Source organism: Phyllostomus hastatus, unplaced genomic scaffold (genome assembly GCF_019186645.2).
Source record: "Phyllostomus hastatus isolate PE091 unplaced genomic scaffold, TTU_PhHast_1.1 phas_contig_287, whole genome shotgun sequence".
NCBI lineage: Eukaryota > Metazoa > Chordata > Mammalia > Chiroptera > Phyllostomidae > Phyllostomus > Phyllostomus hastatus.
In genome coordinates, this window is record NW_025333834.1 from 38,943 (window position 1) to 57,788 (window position 18,846).

The 18,846-nt window shown below is 42.6% G+C and overlaps 1 gene segment (V, D, J or C); it reads left to right on the plus strand.

The window, feature by feature from the left end:
* The first annotated feature begins 255 nt into the window (after positions 1-255).
* LOC123818624 lies at positions 256-819 on the plus strand. The segment is given in 2 exon segments: positions 256-361; positions 464-819. Coding segments are annotated over 2 exon segments (402 nt in total).
* The last annotated feature ends 18,027 nt before the right edge of the window (positions 820-18,846 follow it).

The following is an 18,846-nucleotide window of genomic DNA, read 5'->3' on the forward strand; positions in this document are numbered from 1 at the left end:
ACACCAAGACCTGGGATTGAACCTGTATCCTTTCAGTTAGAGGAGGTCACTATAACCAACTGAACCAAACTGGCCAGGACAGGGAAGTAATTCTTAACAGACATAGAAGTATGGACAAGTCACAGTCTTGGACCATGTCCTCCATGTCACCATCTAACCACACAGCACACTGTATAGCAGGAGGACATGCAAATAGGGCCCCCTCTTCTCATGAAAAGCAGCCCAGCCCTGACCCTGCAGCTCTGAGACAGGAGCCCAGGCCAGGATTCCCAGGTGTCCCAGCTCCTGCTCAGGGCGGAGCACAGATCTCTCACCATGGAGTTTGGGCTCAGCTGGCTTTTCCTTCTTGCTATTTTAGGAGGTAATTTATGGAGAATCAGACACTGAGCATGTGAGTTGATATGACTGAGAGGAAGGGTGGGAATGTGACAGTTTCCTGAGAAGGATTACTTTGTGTTTGCAGGTGTCCAGTGTGAGGGGCAGCTGGTGGCATCTGGGGGAGGCTTGGTGAAGCCTGGGGGGTCTCTGAGACTCTCCTGTGTGGCCTCTGGAGTCACCTTTGGTGCCATTGATATACACATGATCCGCCAGGCTCCTGGGAAGGGACCGGAGTGGGTGGCAGTTATAAGGTATGATGGAAGTCAGAAATACTATGCAGACTCTGTGAAAGGCCGATTCACCATCTCCAGAGACAATGCAAAGAACATGCTGTACCTGCAAATGAACAGCCTGAAAGCTGAAGACACGGCTGTGTATTATTGTACTACAGCCACAGTGACAGAAAGTCAGTGTGAGCCCAGATACAAAACTTCCTGCTGAATACAAGAGGACTGGGCTACAGGTGCCACTCTGGACATCAGGGGGTGCTCAGGTCCCACCTACCGGAAAGAACAAACCCAGGGGCAGGAGTGAGCCTGATGAGGAAGGAAGACCTGCCTTCCTCTTGGGAGAAGGCATTTCCTCTCAGAGCTCTCAGATGCTTCCAGGGACACTTCCTCCTCTGTGGATCGAATTTCTCAGATTCTCACTGCAGAAAATAAATGAGGAAGTGACACAGTCCATTTCCATAGGTCATACCGGCAGTGACTGTGGACTTCTCCTTCACCAAGTCCCTCTATATCCCGTTTTTCTTTCTTAACAAAGTGCACCACAGTTTTGTTTTGTTTTTTTTATCAAAATATACTTGACACAAGACCTTTACATACCTGTAGATGTGTTTGCTTCAGAAGAATGAATTATATGTTCACACAAATATATATGCAAATATTTATAGATTCTATTGTTGAAAGCTACAAACAACACAAAAGTGTTACCATTTTAAAATAAGCAAACTAGAAAACATCCAGTAATGCAAATGTACTCAGAATGAAAAACATGAACAGCTGATAACAGACATCAATGCTGGTGGGTCTCACTTATCACTCAGCATGGAAGGACTCAGGCTCAGACACTACAGAGGCTCCTGTTCTGGTGATCACATGGCCACCCCAGGATAACAGTGGCTTCACCGGGCTTTCTGTTTCTTTCCTGCATTCCCAAGTGGGAAGCTGCACTCGATGCAGACCTACATTTTTCTCATTCTCAACACAGCCCTGAGGGATGGACAGCTCCATACATGGAAGCAAACACCTCCAGGCCCCAGTGAATGCACAGTGTCCAGGACCAGGTCTGATGTTGTCCTGGCAGCAGCTCTTTCCTCCAGGTGCCTCATCCTGTGGTCTTTTCCCCAAGTACAAGACCCCATGACAGCCAACACTCCACTGATCCCATCTCCTGCAATGGCCTTTCGCCTCACCCAGTCCTCTAGCACTTCTGCACACTGCTGGAAATGACATAATCACTATGGGGATAGATGTGGAAATCCACCTGATGGCTGATTCCCAGCCCTGTTCCAGAAAAGCTGTGAGGCAGGTTCTTCCGTTGTCACTGAGGACAAAGACAGCTTCACTCCTTACCCAATGAGGACTGAGTGCTCAGAGATGGGTGCTGACATATTCTGTCTCAATGCTCTGCCTGCCCTGGTGGGTGAACCCTGCCAGGGAGTAGGTGTGGGGGGGGGGCAGTCAGCAACCCAGCATCCTAATGGTGCTGTGTCATGGACACAACCTCCATCCCAGGAGAGGGATGGACTGGACAGAGGGAGTCCTGTCTTTTGGTGGCAGCTGCCTGGAGTTCAATCTCAGCAGCCATAAGCTTGGGACTGAACTAGGGACAGTGACATGCTCCCCTTTGGAAAGGAAACCTATTACCAGGAGCTGGAAGCAGGGAATCTGTGCTCTTGAATGTGCTTGTCTGGGGAGATTTCATTGCTGTATGGCCACAGGGAAGGAAGGATATGTATCTTTGTTTATGTTTTCTAGCTCTTCCCTCTGTCAGCATCTCTTCTGGAGTAAATTCTTCTTCACTCTTGGCATGCCGATAGGACCATCTCCAGTCAGGTTAGGACTTTTAAAAGCAATGTCTGCCTTCTGACTAGGACTGAATCCCTTGTAGCCATCCATGCCCTCCTGCTGTAGTTGAAATCCCATCTGCTTTTTTTCTGTTGTGGTGAGAATTTCACATGAGATCTATCCTTGGCACAAACCAAAAGCACATGCTGCTTGTTAATCCTAGGTACAGGGATTTTAGCCAACCTCAAATCTGAACCAGCCCTCAAAACAGGATATTCCTCCCTGGGAAAGACAGTTTCCTTTGTCCCCCCTATCATTTCTGGGCAACCACCACATGGCCCTCTGTGCCTGGACTGTCTGTGAGTCCTGACATAAGAGGGTAAATTTGGAGTTTACTCATCTTTGCCTGCATCACTTCACTCAGCATGATGTCCTCAGGTCTGTCTATGTGGTTTCATGCAGCAGGATTACCTTTTAATTAGTGTAATGATACTGTTAAAATAAAAAAAAAACAAAGAGAGCGGTAATCATTGTTTATCTGAGATAAAAAAGAAAAGCAATTTGGGAAGTAGGGATTCAGACAGAAGCACCAATACTGCTCTAAGTAGGGATGAAGTCAAGGGGTGTTTGTTAGACAGGGAGGGATGCAGGTACAGGACTAGAGGGGAGGAGCTTCTGTCACTGCAGACAAGCTACATTACTCTACCTGTACGTGGGGATGCAAATTTGAAGTTTGTCTCCGATTTTCAGTCCAGTAGTCAGAATACATCTTCCCTGCTATCTGTCCAAACAATTGTGTGAAATGCAGTCCTGGGAACCCAGTGTACACCTGTACACTGTGCTGATGCACACCCTGCACATGTTGTAGAAGGAAGATGTGCCAGGTGGTTTGTCTGAAATGGCTGCTCCAACTCTATTTTAACACGGTCCCTCTCCTGTCACCTTGTCACAGTGAGAACCCATCACATGTGATGTATCCACCATAAATCCTGAGTGTACCACACAATGTGACTGATTACAGTCTCAGGCTCTACAGCCAACCCCCTGCCCTGACTCTGCCTCATGATGGAAAATTCCAGGCAGGGAACACCCACCTCCCAAGTTCCTCCTCTAACGCTGAACCATCCTGCTGCCTGTGTCCATGAGCTGCATTCACTCAAATGGGTCACTTCCATAGAGTTACATGGTGATGGTTCTTCCTGATGGCTTAGTGCACATGGCCTGGCATATTTCTGTGTCATACATGTTGCAGTTTGTGGCAGGATCCCTTCTTTTTCAAGGCAAAGTAGGAAGTTTGCATTGTGCGCAATAACACACTTTATTCATTCCCTGATGGGCATGTAGAAGGTTCCCATGCTTGGCAATGTGGAGGGAAACTCTCTCTTCCAGACCCTGATTGTGTTCTATTGGAGGAAAGCACTGGACACTGGGTTGCTGCTCATGTGGGGCTTCTATTTTCATGCTGCGGGGAAAGCACCATGCTGCTTCTCAATTGGCTACATCCTTTGAGCAGGTGTCTGTTCCAATGACTGGCTTAGGTTTGGTTTGGTTTTTCTTTTCTTTTTTTTTTTTTTTTTGCAAATTTATTGTGTGTTCATGACACTAGTCGTTTTTTTAAATATGCAATTTCAATGTATATTCTCTGAGTTTGTGGCCTGTCTTTAACCCCCATCAGGGTTGTTATGGTATCAGTTATGATGGCACATATCTTAGGTCCTGGTGAAGGTCACTCCTGTGTCATGTGTGAGTCCAGCAAGATGCTGTCTCCAGGGTACCTCAAACAGTTACACACCTTAGTTCAGAGTCAACCAGGTGTTCCAACAAGTAACATGACATTCTGATGGACAAGCCCATGGGTGGCCTCAGCAGATGACAGTATGTGAAACAGCAGGTGGGCTGGCCATCCCTGAGATCACTAATGTCTCCAGTGTCCACAGCCCAGATACACAGTCAGCATCTATGAGGCTAGCACTGTGGAATAGATCTATAGAAGAATCGAGAGTTGAATCCACATTGGGAAATACCTTTATGGGAACATTGATAAATAGCAACTATCATGAGCTGAAAATTTCTCTTAAGAAGCTGGAGAAAATTAGTGAATGTCTGTTTGAAATGAGTGTAACTATTACTACACATGTGTAAAGAGGATTTTTGTGTTTTGATAAATCCTTTCAGACTCCCACACTGTCAGTCTAGTTGCTGGCTCTGTGAAAAATCTACCATGAAAAAGCAAATCTGAAGTGAACCAGAGGTGGTTGTCTTTTCTGTGAGCCTCATTCTGAGCAGCCTCCTTACAGCTTCTATCCACACCAGCCACTTTCAACTTCTGGAATCAATGTCTTCTGTTAGCTTTCTCAGAGAACTCTGCTGTGTGTCTTTATCATGCCCTTTTCACAGTCCCCCCACTTTGAATGTATTTAATGACATGTGTTCTAGGAGGTCAAGAAATTGGTTTGGTCAAAAAGTTAGTTTGGTTTTAAAGTAAAAACAAAAGACACATGTTACTTTTGCACTAATACCTCATTGAACAATGTATTCACTTTTTGTTCCACTGCCTTCTGTCATCTTTCAGGAAATAATTCCATATTTCCAAAACTTTTTTTTTCTTTTTGATTTAAGAACTGTTCAGGCTGCCTTTTGCAGTCTTCCAGGTAATTGAATTTTTCCCATTAAGAGAATTTTTTGAAGACTTAAATAAATGGAAATGCAAAGATGCAACATCTGGTGAACACAGCTCATGAATGAGAAATTGCCAGCCAGGCTGTGACAGTTTTTGCCTCGTTATCAATGAAACATGTGTTCTTGCCTTATCGTGATGGAAGATAGTGTGTTTTCTGTTGATTAAGTCTGGATGCTTTTGTCCACTGCTGCTTTCAGTTGGTTGAATTTGAGCAGTACTTGTAAGAATAAACTGTTTGATTTCCCAGAAGGAGCTCATAAAATCTAACTTCTTTCCAATTCCACCATATACATAACATACCCATCTTTGGATGAATACCGGCCTTTGGAGTGGCTGCCGAGGGTGACAGATCTCTTCTGTTCCACATTACTGTAAAGTGTCCATGTTTCATTGCCTGTCACAATTGTTTAAAATGGAATATTTTTGTTACATTTAAATAATCTCATTTGGTAACATTGCCTATATTTATTTATTTATTTATTTATTTATTTATTTATATTTATATATTATATACCATGATATATATTGCTTAAGTTATGTATTACCCAAACATTAAATGATTAGCATAACCAATTCGGTGAAAATGATTTTCAACACTTTATTTGGATATTTTGAGTAGATAAGATATCTCCTGCATGGTATAATATTGATTGTTAGCAATCGATGTTTTAATTTGATCACTATCAACTTATATACCTCTACCTGAATGTAGAGCATCATCCAACAAGAATCCTCCAGCATGAAACTTTATTTACCACTTTTAATATGTTTGATACTAACATACAATCACTCCCGGATTTTCCCTAAACCTTCCTTCTGGTATGATCTCTTATTTCTTCAAAGCCACAGTGCAAAGGTGGGATGTTTGTCCCTGTCCCAGGAACACCAGGCTGAGGCAGGTGTGACCTGGAGGTCAACCTGATCTCTGTCAGACCCAGGGCACCATCAGCCTTGTCCCCATCACACAGGCTTTGTATCCCTCTCACCTTTTATCCTCATTATGTTGTTTCCATGAGCAACACTATGGAAATTTTTACTGTTTGTCCTAACTCCACAAAGCCTCTGGTCATGGGTGCTTCCTGTCCATTTCATGTGATCATGTGTTGACCCCATTTAAACAAGTTTGTTGTCCTCCTTTCCTGAACCTTTTTATGATTAGAAACACAGCAAAAAACACCTGTTTGCAGCACCTGAATGCTTGTGAAAATGAGTGATGGAATAGGATATTTAGTAAGTGAGATATTCTCCATCCCCACCATAAAGTGTGACACTCCCCCTTAAAAAGAGAATGTGAACAGATGCAAGAACATGCGTTAAACTTGGAGACACAAAGTCCAGAGAAACACAACCCTCTCAGAATCTCAACGGCTGTGTGCTTCCACGTCTGTGAGAGATGGTGTGATCAAATATGTTCACTCTGCACTGCATAAGGATAAGGTGGACAATGTAATGACTGTACCTAAATATCTGATGACTAACTCCCATCATTTCATGTAAACACAAATAAATAAAGACGAAGAGAAGAGAATAAAAAATATAGAAGAAAAATAAGGTAAATGTGGCTTTCCTTGTACTGAGAACTATTAGGATCTACTCTCGTTAACAACTTGCACACATGCCATACAACAGTTTTAAATCTACTCATCATGCCATCAACTAAATCCCAAGGACTTACTTATCCTGAAGCAAGAAGTTTATTGACACAGATACTGGCCCACAGTGTCCACAGAATTATGGATGAGATAGGAGACAAATTCACACAGACTACCGAGTCCTGTGGAGGAAAAGGGACAGAGCGGCTTCTCTCTCAAGAGGTGAGCAAGCCTCAGAACGCCTCTGCCTGTCTCTCAGGAGGAGAGCACTCAGACCCTTGCCTTGACAGGCTTTTATTGGATTCAATTTGCATAGGAATACAGGGTGTATACATAAATCTCATCAATCATTGTCAAGCAGAAATGACTAAACAATAGATAATATTCAAAGAACTCTGAGGGCTTATTTTCAGTCAGAGTCAGATAACTTAAAGGGCCATAAAACGTTGAGGAAAAAAAAAAACTCACTTCCTGCTTGGACCCTTATCATTTAAATTGAGGATATTGGCAAAGTAGGTTTTATAGAATTTTATGCATTCTTTCTTAGACCTGATGGCCCTAGGGAACCTACCTTTCCAGATCAGGGCAGCACCCACCTACAGCATTGTTTCAGGCTTAAGTCATTGTTTCAGGCTTAAGTCAGGCAAGGGAAGTAAGGCACCAAGAGATTAGGAGACTTCCTGCAGACATAATGAGGACTCAGGCTTTGTCAAAGCTGAGGGGCAAGGGTCCATCACCCCCTTTTTCTGTAGTCCCCCAAGTCCTTCCCTGAGGGCCCCCTGTGATTGTGCCTGCCTTAGGTCATCCCTCCCTTGAGGAATTTTACCCATCACTGGCTAACGAATCAAGCATTGGGGGCAGGCAGGGTGAAGTAAAAGGAGCATAGGTGGTGCCCCTGCCAGGACATAAACTTTGTCTCCTTAGTGGCTTATGGTCCCAAGGTCACTCACTCAGCCTTAGCCATGAATGGGGGATTACAGCTCCTGAAACCAAGCAGGGCAGTTTCCAACAGTTTATCCCCTCAGATCATCAACATCTGATCCTCCCCCTGCCCAACCCATTTTATGCTCACTACAAATATGATCTTTTTTTAATTCTTTTATTTATTTATTTTTATTCTTATTTTTTAATCATTGTTCAAATACAGTTTTCTCCTTTTTACTCCCAATCCAGCCCCCTTCCACCCTCCCCACTTCCCTCCCATTACCAACCTCCCCTTAGTCTATGACCATGTGACCTTTAAGTTTGTTCTTGTGAACCCTTCCCACTGTCCCCTGAAATTCCCTCTTCTCTCCCCTCCGGTCACCATCAGCCTGTCCTCTATTTCAGTGTCTTTGGTTATATTTTGCTTGTTTCTTTGTTTTGTTATTTAGGTTCCTGTTAAAGGTGAGATCATATGGTATTTGTCTTTCACTGCCTGGCTTGTTTCGCTTAGCATAATGTTTTCCAGCTCCATCCAAGCTGTTGCAAAGGGTAGGAGCTCCTTCTTTCTTTCTGCTGCATAGAATTCCATTGTGTAAATGTACCATAGTTCTTTGATCCATTCGTCTACTGATGGGCATCTAGGTTGCTTCCAGCACTTGGCTATTGTAAATTGTGCTGCTATGAACATTGGGATGCATAGATTCTTTTGGATTGGTGTTTTAGTATTCTTAGGATAGAGTCCCAGCAGTGGAATTGCAGGGTCAAAAGGCAGATCCATTTTTAATTTTCTGAGGAAGCTCCATACTGCTTTCCATAGTGGTTGTACCAGTCTGCAGTCCCACCAGCACTGCACTAGGGTCCCCTTTTCTCCACAACCTCTCCAACGCTTGTTGTTTGTTGCTTTGTTTATGATGGCCATTCTGTCTGGTGTGAAGTGGTATCTCATTGCGGTTTTAATTTGTATTTCTCTGATAGCTAGCGATATTGAACATCGTTTCATGTGTCTTTGGATTTTCTGTATGTCTTTCTTGGAGAAGTGTCTGTTCAAGTCCTTTGCCCACTTTTTAATTGGATTCCTTGTCTTCTTAGAGGGAAGTCATGTAAGTTCTCTATATATTTTGGAGATAAACCCTTGTCTGAGGTGTCATTGGCAAATATGTTTTCCCATACAGTTGGTTCTCTTTTAATTTTGATACTGTTTTCTTTAGCTGTGCAGAAGCTTTTAATTTTGATGAGGTCCCATTTGTTTATTCTTCCTTTTATGTCCCTTGCTCTAGAGGACACGTCAGTAAAAAAGTTTCTTCGTGAAATATCTGAGATTTTCCTACCTACGTACTCCTCTAGGACTTTAATGGTGTCATGTTTTATATTTAAGTCTTTTATCCACCTTGAATTTATTTTTGTATATGGTGTAAGTTGGTGCTCAAGTTTCATTTTTTTGCACGTGGCTGTCCAGTTCTCCCAACACCATTTGTTGAAGAGGCTATTTTTATTCCATTTTATGTTGCTGCTTCCTTTGTCAAATATCAATTAACCATAGAGACTTGGGCTTATTTCTGGGTTCTCTGTTCTGTTCCATTGGTCTATGTGCCTGTTTTTATGCCAGTACCAGGCTGTTTTGATTACAGTAGCCTTGTAGTATAGTTTAGTGTCGGGTACTGTGATCCCTCCTACTTTACTCTTCTTTCTCAAAATTGCGACAGCTATTTGGGGTCGTTTATAATTCCATATAAATTTTTGAAGTGTTTGTTCTATGTCTGTGAAATATGCCATTGGTACTTTAATAGAAATTGCATTGAATGTGTAAATTGCTTTGGGTAGTATGGACATTTTGATGATATTAATTCTTCCAATCCATGAACACGGTATATGTTTCCATTTGTTTATGTCTTCCTTGATTTCTTTCTTCAATGTTGTGTAGTTTTCTGAATACAGGTCTTTTACCTCTTTGGTTAGGTTTATTCCTAGATATTTTATTTTTCTTTTTGCTATTTCAAATGGGATTTTTTCCTTGTTCTCTGCTTCTGCTGTTTCATTGTTGGTGTACAGAAATGCCTTTGATTTCTGGATATTGGCTTTGTATCCCGCTGTTTTGCCAAATTCATTTATTAGGTCAAGCAGTTTTTGGTAGAGTCTATAGGATTTTCTATGTATACTATCATGTCATCTGCAAACAGTGACAGTTTTGTTTCCTCCTTTCCGATTTGAATGCCTTTTATGTCTTTTTCTTGTCTGATTGCTGTGGCTAAAACTTCCAGTACTATATTGAATAGAAGTGGTGAAAGTGGACAGCCTTGTCTTGTTCCTGATCTTAATGGAAAAGGTTTTAATTTTTGCCCATTGAGAATGATGTTGGCTGAAGGTCTCTCATAGATGGCCTTTATTATGTTGAGGAATGCTCCCTCTATTCCCACTTTGCTGAGTGTTTTTATCATGAATGGGTGCTGTACCTTATCAAATGCTTTTTCTGCATCAATTGATATGATCATGTGGTTTTTGTCTTTGCTTTTGTTTATGTGATATATTACATTTACTGACTTGCAAATATTGAACCATCCTTGCATCCCTGGAATGAATCCCACTTGGTCATGGTGTATAATCTTTTTAATGTATTGTTGGATGTGGTTTGCCAGTATTTTGTTGAGGATTTTAGCGTCAATGTTCATCAGTGATATTGGTCTGAAGTTTTCTTTCTTTGTTATGTCTTTATTTGGTATTGGAATTAGGATGATGTTGGCCTCATAAAAAGAGTTTGGGAGACTCCCATCTTTTTGGATTTTTTGGAATAGTCTGTGAAGGATAGGGGTTAGCTCTTCCTTAAATGCTTTGTAGAATTCTCCTGTGAAACCATCTGGCCCCGGGCTTTTGTGTGTTGGGAGTTTTTTGATTATTGCTTCAATTTCTTTTGTTGTTATTGGTCTGTTCAGGCTTTCTGCTTCTTTTTCATTGAGTTTTGGAAGATTATATTTTTCTAGAAAGTTGTCCATTTCACCTAGGTTTTCAAATTTCTTCGCATACAGCTCTTTGTAGTAATTTCTTACAATCCTTTGTATTTCTGTGGTATCTGTTGTAATCTCTCCTCTTTCATTTCTGATTGTGTTTATTTGGGTCTTCTCTCGTTTTTCCTTGATGAGTCTGCTTAAAGGCTTGTTGATTTTGTTTATCTTTTCAAAGAACCAGCTGTTGGATTCATTGATCCTTAGAATTGTGCTTTTAGTCTCTATGTCATTTAATTCTGCTCTGATCTTCGTTATTTCCTTCCTTCTGCTTGCTCTGAGCTGCCTTTGTTGTTGTTCCTCGAGTTCTTGTAGACGTAGGGTTACGTTGTTTGCTTGGAATGTTTCTAACCTTTTTAGGGGGGCCTGTATCGCTATGAACTTGCCTCTCAGGACTGCCTTGGCTGCGTCCCATAATTTTTGGTTGTTGTGAGTTTGCTTTCATTTGTTTCCAGAAACCTTTTGATTTCTTTCTTAATATCATTCTTGACCCATTCATTGTTTAATAGCATGCTATTTAATCTCCATGATTTTGAGTGTTGTTTTTTTTTTTTTTCCTTCGGGTTGGTTTCTAGCTTCAGTCCCTTGTGGTCTGAGAAAATGCTTGGTATGATTTCAATTTGCTTGAAATTCTTGAGGCTTGTTTTGTGTCCTATCATGTGGTCTATCTTTGAGAATGTTCCGTGTACATTTGAAAAGAATGTATATTTAGCTTCTTTTGGATGGAGGGCTCTGTATATATCAGTAAAGTCAATTTCCTCAAAGGTATTGTTCAATGCCACAATATCTTTATTGATATTTTCTTTAGAAGATCAGTCATTTTTGATAGTAGGGTGTTAAAATCTCCCACTATAATTGTGTTGCTGTCTATATCTTTTTTGAAGTCCTCTAAGATTTTCTTTATGTATTTTGGTGCTCCTATGTTGGGTGCATATATATTTACAATATTTATGTCTTCTTGATGGATTCTTTCCTTGAGTATTATGAAGTGACCTTCTGGGCCTCTCTTTATGGACCTTTTTTGGAAGTCTATTTTGTCTGATATGAGTATTGCTACCCCGGCTTTTTTTTTTCCTGTCCATTTGCTTGGAAGGTTTGTTTCCAGCCCTTCACTTTCAGCCTGTGTAGGTCTTTTATCCTGAGGCGGGTCTCTTGTAGACAGCAGATATGTGGGTCATTTTTTTCTTATCCAATCAGCTATTCTATGTCTTTTGACTGGAGCATTTAATCTATTTACATTTAAGGTTATTATTGATAGGTACTTATTCATTGTCTTTTATGTATGTGTGTTCCTCTCTCTCTCTCTTTCTTCTCTCCTCCTTAAAGCAGTCCTTTTAGAATCTCTTGCAGAGCTGATTTGGTTGAGGTGTATTCTTTTACACTTCTTTTGTCTGGAAAGCTTCTTATTTGGCCTTCTATCTTGATCGAGAGCCTTGCTGGATATAGTAGCCTTGGTTGCAGACCTCTGGTTCTCATTACCTGGAGTATTTCTTGCCATTCTCTTCTGGCTTGAAGTGTTTCCATTGAGAAGTCAGCTGTTAGCCTTATTGGGGCCCCCTTGTACGTTACTTCCTTTTTCTCCCTTGCTGCCTTTAAGATTCTCTCTTTGTCTTCAAATTTTGTCATTTTAATTATGATGTGCCTTGGGGTGGGTCTCTTTGGGTTCCTCTTGATTGGGACTCTCTGTGTTTCCTAGATTTGTGTGACTTTTTCTCCCATCAAATTAGGGAAGTTCTCCTTCATTACTTGTTCAACTAGGTTTACAATCCCTTGCTCTTCTTCTTCTCCTTCTGGTATCCCTATTATACAGATATTATTATGTTTCATATTGTCTTGCATTTCTTTTAATTCCTCTTCATTCTTTCTGAGCCTCTTTTCCTTTTCTTGCTCTTTCTGGATGCTGTTTTCTACTTTGTCCTCCAGCTCGCTAATCCGATCTTCTGCTTCATCAATTCTGCTTTTCATTCCTTCTACTGTGTTCTTCAGTTCAGAAATTGTATTCTTCATTTTCTCTTGACCTTTGTTGAGAGTTTCTATTACTTTTTTCATGTTTATATAGTTTGCAGTGAGATTGATGTAGTTTCCCTCTAATTTCTGAAAGCTCATTGTGAGTTCATTGAACTTCCTGGTAATCATTGTTTTGAACTCACTATCTGACAGTTGAGTTGCCTCTATTTCATTTAGCATTTTTTCCTGAGGCTTCCTCATTTCCCTTCAGTTTGGGGGTTGTTTCTTTGTTTTCTCATTGTTCGTGGGTTTCTTCTTTTTTCTTCTTGTTTGTTCATTTGAACTGTTCTGATTCCCTGTAATTATGGTGTGAACTTCTGTGGTAGAATATTTGTGTGTTTCAGTAGTGCAATCTCCTTCGTGTATCCTGGTGTTCACAGCTTCCCCCTACTCTGGGGGTGGAGACGGCCGGCACTAGTTCCAAAAGTTCTAGTTCACCTTCCCTCGGAGTTCAAAGCTCCAGCACTCTGGCCCCACCACAGGCTAGCAAACCTGAATCCCATCCTGTCCCGCTCTCAGCGTCCCCACCCTCTGGGCCCTACACCACGTCAGGAATCCGGGCAGACACCAAATATGATCTTTTTAATATTTTTAAATAATTTTCATACAAGTGAAATCACACAGTATTTTTCCTTCCGTGTCTCACTTACTTTGACTAGCCTTATGCCCTCAAAGTCCATTACTATTGCCAGTAATTGCAGGGTTTTATATTTTTATGATTTTATTTATTTATATTTAGATAGAGAGTAAGGGAGGGGGAAAGAGAAGGATAGAAACATCAGTGGGTGGTTGCCTCTTGTGTGCCCATTATCAGGGACTTGGACAGCAACCCAGGCATGTACCCTGACCTACAATCAAAGCAGCAACCCTTGGGTTCACAGGCTGTCACTTAATCCACTGAACCACACAGGCTGGGGCAGATTTTCTTATTTTTTTGTGGCAAATAATATTCCATTATGTATACTTTCTTTGTCCATGTCTTGGCTGCTGTATATAATGTGAAAATCAACATGGAACAGTAGATAAGTTTTTATAGTTGCATTGTTCCCTTTGGATACCTACTTAGAGGTGGAATTTCTGGGTAATGAGGCAGTCCTGTTTTTAATTTTTTGAGGAACATCCATATTTTTCTTCCTTAGTACCCGCACCAACTCACATTCCCATTAATAGTGAAGAGGGTTCCACTGACTGCATGTTCTTACTGTGCCTTCTAATCTCTCTTGTTTATGTTCAAACATTTTTTCTTCTTTTATTTGGATATTTGATGTTGAGTTGTAGTTCTTTTTACACTCTGGATGTTAAGGTGTGATCAGATATATGACTTGCAAGTATTTCCCCACACGTAGCTTGTCTTTCACTTTGTTGATGATATGGAACCAAATTTGTCACTTCTTGTTTACTGTGTTTTCATGACATATTGAATAAATTATTGATGAATGTCATTCAATCGTATTTTTTCAATACTTTTTTCTCAGGACTTTATATGTTTAGGTCTTATAGTCAGACCTGTAATCCACTTTGACTTTCTTTTTTTCTGTATGGAACCAAATAGGGTTCTGTTTTGTTCTCTGCACGTGCATATCCAGTGAACCTAATGCTGCCCTCTCCACAACAAGTGTTCAACAAATGGATGAAAATTGACAAAATCTAACACACTTTCCTGAGAAGGAGGACACTCAACACACTAAAATTACATATTACACAGGCTTTTTATAAAAGCCCACAGGTAACATCATTCTCAGTGGTGAAAAAATGGAAGCCTTTTCTCTGAAATCAGGAGTAAGACAATGACACCCACTTTCACCGCTTGCATTCAATATAGTACAGGACATGCTAGCCAGATCACTTTGGCAGAAAATTAAATGCAATGCATTTAACTCATAAAGGAGAATTCAAATGATCACTGTTCACACATGACATGAACTTACAATGGGTTTCCGTTTCATTTCAATAGTTAGATGAAGTTTTTCTTTTGCAGAAGAGTTTAACATTTGTGTGTAGATTTCTTTTGCACTAATGCACATGACTCTACTACATTCCCTGGACAACATGTACTGAAATGCACATCTGAATGAAGTGTGTGTGAGCCCATGGATATGAATGTATGTGCATATGTGGGGGGTGCAAAGCACATATTCCTCCTTACATAAATTGAGTGTTTAACCAAATGTATGTCCATGTTACCCTTTCCAAGATTCTGAAACATGAGTTGAGCCCAGGACATAGGGGTTATGTTGCTGTATTGCTCTGCAAGAAGGCAGTGAGGTGCACCCATGACTAATGGGTCACTCTCAACCTATTTGGGGCCCTCCTCCCGTCTCCTTCCCTGCTCCCAGAGCACTGGAATATGCAGTCGTGTAATCTAACTGCCACTCAGTCATGTTTCCCACCCAAACTCAACACAAGAAATGCCTTGTAAACCACAAAAGCAATCACAGCAGAATTTTGGTTTCACTATACTGCTGAAAGATAGGGAATCATCATATTTAAGGCAGAAAGTGCAAAAGGAAAATTTCCACAAATCATGGAGTTCAAGATGACCACATGGAGGTGCATACATAGCATGGTACTGATCTCAGAATGCCCAGTTTCCACACATTTTGTCATGTAGTATTGGGATCCATGTGGATCAGGAAGTCCCAGGGAATATAGGAAAGGGGAACATCATCAGTGCTGTCTGTTGTGTGTGTGTTCCATGCAGCTATCCAGAGCCTCTACTAGGTCACAGGAGGTTGTTGTGTCTCCTTGGATAACTGGACAGCGTGAAAAGACACTGTGTCCCTGGGATGTTCCAGTGGGACACACACACAGGACTGACACTGTTATGAACTCACACTTGCTCACACAGTGAGCACAGATGACTTGTCCATTGACTTTGCTCACCCTCACAATCCCACCCTAACTGTCTCCATCTCAGGAAAGATAGGTCAGAAGACTAATGGGCTTCTGCTCTCTCCCAGGCTCACACCTCTGTGTCTCTCTAGTCCTCTAGGTCCACCCCTGTAGGACAGAACCCTCAGGGCAAGGGGTCCTGGATGAGCACACAGAACAGGATGCTCTCTGCTGGATGGGACCTCACCACCTTGACTCTTCCACAGCTCAGGGCCCTTCTGAAGGCTTTGTGCCCTGAGGGTCCTGATCCTGATTGGTGGTGTCCCCAGGATGAGTAGACACGGAGCCCACAGCTCAGGGTTCTCTGGTCCCCTGGTACAGACACATTCCCCTAGTGCAGAGTACTGAGCCCCTGTATGGTTCAGGACTGTGTGAGTGACTATAAATGTCACCCAGCACCACACTCCCTTGATTTTAAAGCCAGGCACTATGTTGGGGCAGTGACTCCTGTGCCCACCATGGCCATGCTGTGGTCCACTCTTTTTCTTCTGACCATCCTTTCCCATACTGCTCCTGTCAGGGACATTCTCAGGGATGAAAAGATTCCTGTCCTCAAAGATCTTCAAGTGGCTTCAAGTGGCTTTGCTTCCTTTTGACCTTTTTCTACATGGGTTCTGTCTCAGGTCACCATGCAGGAGTCTGGCCCTTGGCTGATGAGACTCCCCCAGACCCTTACATTGATCTGCTTCTTCTCTGGCTTATCACTGAGAACTACTGGTACAGGTGTCAGGTAGATTTTCAGGCCTCTGAGAACACACTGGGGTGGCTCACAGATGCTAGGTGGAATGATGATAAGTTTTATAACCCATTTCTGAAGTTCAGGCTCACAATCTGCAAGGACACCTCCAAAAATCAGGTGGTTCTCACAGTGACCAGCATGAGCCCTGCAGACACAGCCACATGCTACTGTGCATGGATAGCACAGAGGCATATACCAGGGGACTCTTGTACAAGAACCTGGATCGGTGTCAACTGGGTACCACATCTGCAAGGCAGAAGATCACGGGGAAATGGTGTTTCCTGCCAGGCTCTGGAAGTTCCTCTTATCTCCCATGGCCTCAAAGCCTCATCTTGTTTTACTTTTTCTCCTTAGAATACCCCATCCCTGTTTGTGGTGCAGACAGGCAGATGCTGAATTCTATTTCCTGAACATTCAACATGACAAGGTCAGTTGCATAGGACAAAAGTGCCACCCATAGGATGTCATTATTTCATGGGCCTCTCTGCCTCCAAGATGCAGAATACAAATAAACACAAAGTTCACCTTTGTTAAAAGATGGAATTACATATTAGAGAAACATTAGCTGATAAGAAAGTTTGACTCTCCATCCACATGCTCTGACCAGAGCAATCAGCTTGTAAAACCAGTTGAAGTGTAGCTGGTCTGAAAATACAAAAACTTGAGCAGAGGAGGTGGGAGGAAACAAGGAATGGTGAGGTCCCTCCCACTAGTATAGCAGAAGACCTAGAGCCACTGTAGCATGAAGCTCCCTAAGCCTTGGAGTGTGAGTTTCAGTCCATATCGGGGTCCCCAATCCACAGCAACAGAGATGGAAATGGGAGTCCATGTAATACCTGGTGATGGGGATTTTGGGGGATTCTGTTCACTTGGGCAGCTCAGAATGCAGCATCCCAGGGAGGGAGGGACCCCACTGTTATAACGCCAGGATCTGTGACTGCTGGAGGGGCCTCACAGCAGCTCCACACAAGATGAAAGGTCTTCCTGGTTCAAACAGTAGTGGCTTTCTTGGACACTTTACTCTCTCAAAAGATCATGAGAAGAGAACCCCTGGGAGTCTTAAGTGTGTTGCTTGAGAAAGAAGACCCATGTTATCCACCTTGAGCTCACTGGCAGTGCCCCACCCCCACCTGCTGAATTTCTAGGTCCATCCTGGCCTACTCCTGTACTTTCAAGGCAAATGGATATGGCATGGGCTGGATGTTTGGTCCCACTCTCCTGGATAGACCACACAGAAGTGAAGGGACCATTTGTCCCTTTGGAGCCTGGGAAGGGTTGGGCAGATTGGAGCACCAAGTGGCACTGATTCTTCTTTGATCTCCTTCAGTGTGGTTAGGGGTTGTGAACATGCCAGCAATACACACAGAGTTGGGTTTTTGGATTGTGTCTACCAGGTGAAGTTCCATCCTGGAGTTAGATGGGCATGTTCTGGGCTTTATAACTGCGTTATGGGGAAGCAGACATGGGATACCCAGCGAGTTTAGCCTCTGTAGCTGTGGGGAAGAGATAAAGTGCTGCTGTTAACAGAGGGGGCAGAACGGGAACTGTGTAGATTCAGGATAGTGATCCTGGGCCCAACACAGACTTTAACAGCAGGTGTCTGTGACAGTTGTAGGTGAAACTGTTTTACCTCAGCAGAGCCAGGACTACATCACAGGTGATGCACAGTCTTCTTCATTATATTGTAGACTGAGTCCACAGGTGTATTCAGCCCTGGAAAGTAGGTAACACTAGATACAAACACCCATTCATACGATCATTAGACCAAAGGGTTCCTACATCAATGAGCATGCCCCAGTCTCCCCTGGATTAGGGTCAGGGAATCAGGGCTAACCAGTGGAAAGTGTAGAGGTCTATATACTCACTGTTATCAGATAGAGCCTCTTGAACATGACCAAGGCTGAGACCACTGGGGGTCGCTCAGCACCCCTGAACACAAGGATTACCAAAGGAGCAGGTGGATTTGGACATTTGTGCTGTTTTTCTGTCTGGTTTTCTCTTCCTGTAACTGTTTTCTTTAGGGAACTTCTCTGGATTTCTAATTATGCTCTTGTTTCTGAAATTTCTCAGTGAGAAAAGGCTGTCATAAAGGAAGAAACTATTTGCATGTGGACAAGGCAGAGTCTCCTTCAGGCACTGTTGTGCCAAGTTGCAATGAATCATCAAACCTTCTGACTCACATCATCTGAGTCTAACCAGGGGCTCTGCTGGACCCAGCAGTCAGTCCAGCCCCACACAGATCAGTGTCTATGCTGGCTAGCAGCAGGACGTGGGCCTGAATGGAAGTGGGAGCCAGACTTGTATGAAGCCAAAACCAGAGAACAAAGACCCCCGGTGATGTTGGTCATTGACTTGGCATCATGCTCACAGCACCAAGTGTAGGGGGCACCACACAGTGGCAGAGGGACCCCCACAGCTTGGTGTGGTTGTCCAGGCTAACAACAAACACACACCTAAAGGGCACATGGAGTGTTTATCATGCTCAGCATTGAAATGTCTGGGAGGGACAGGAAAGGACCTTCAGCAGGTTATATTATTATAGTAAGTCCTGGTTAGCAGCCCCCAGGTCGTTTATTGACGATGATCCCCCAGAAAATAACATTAGGCTGTGGTTCTCAATGGGGGC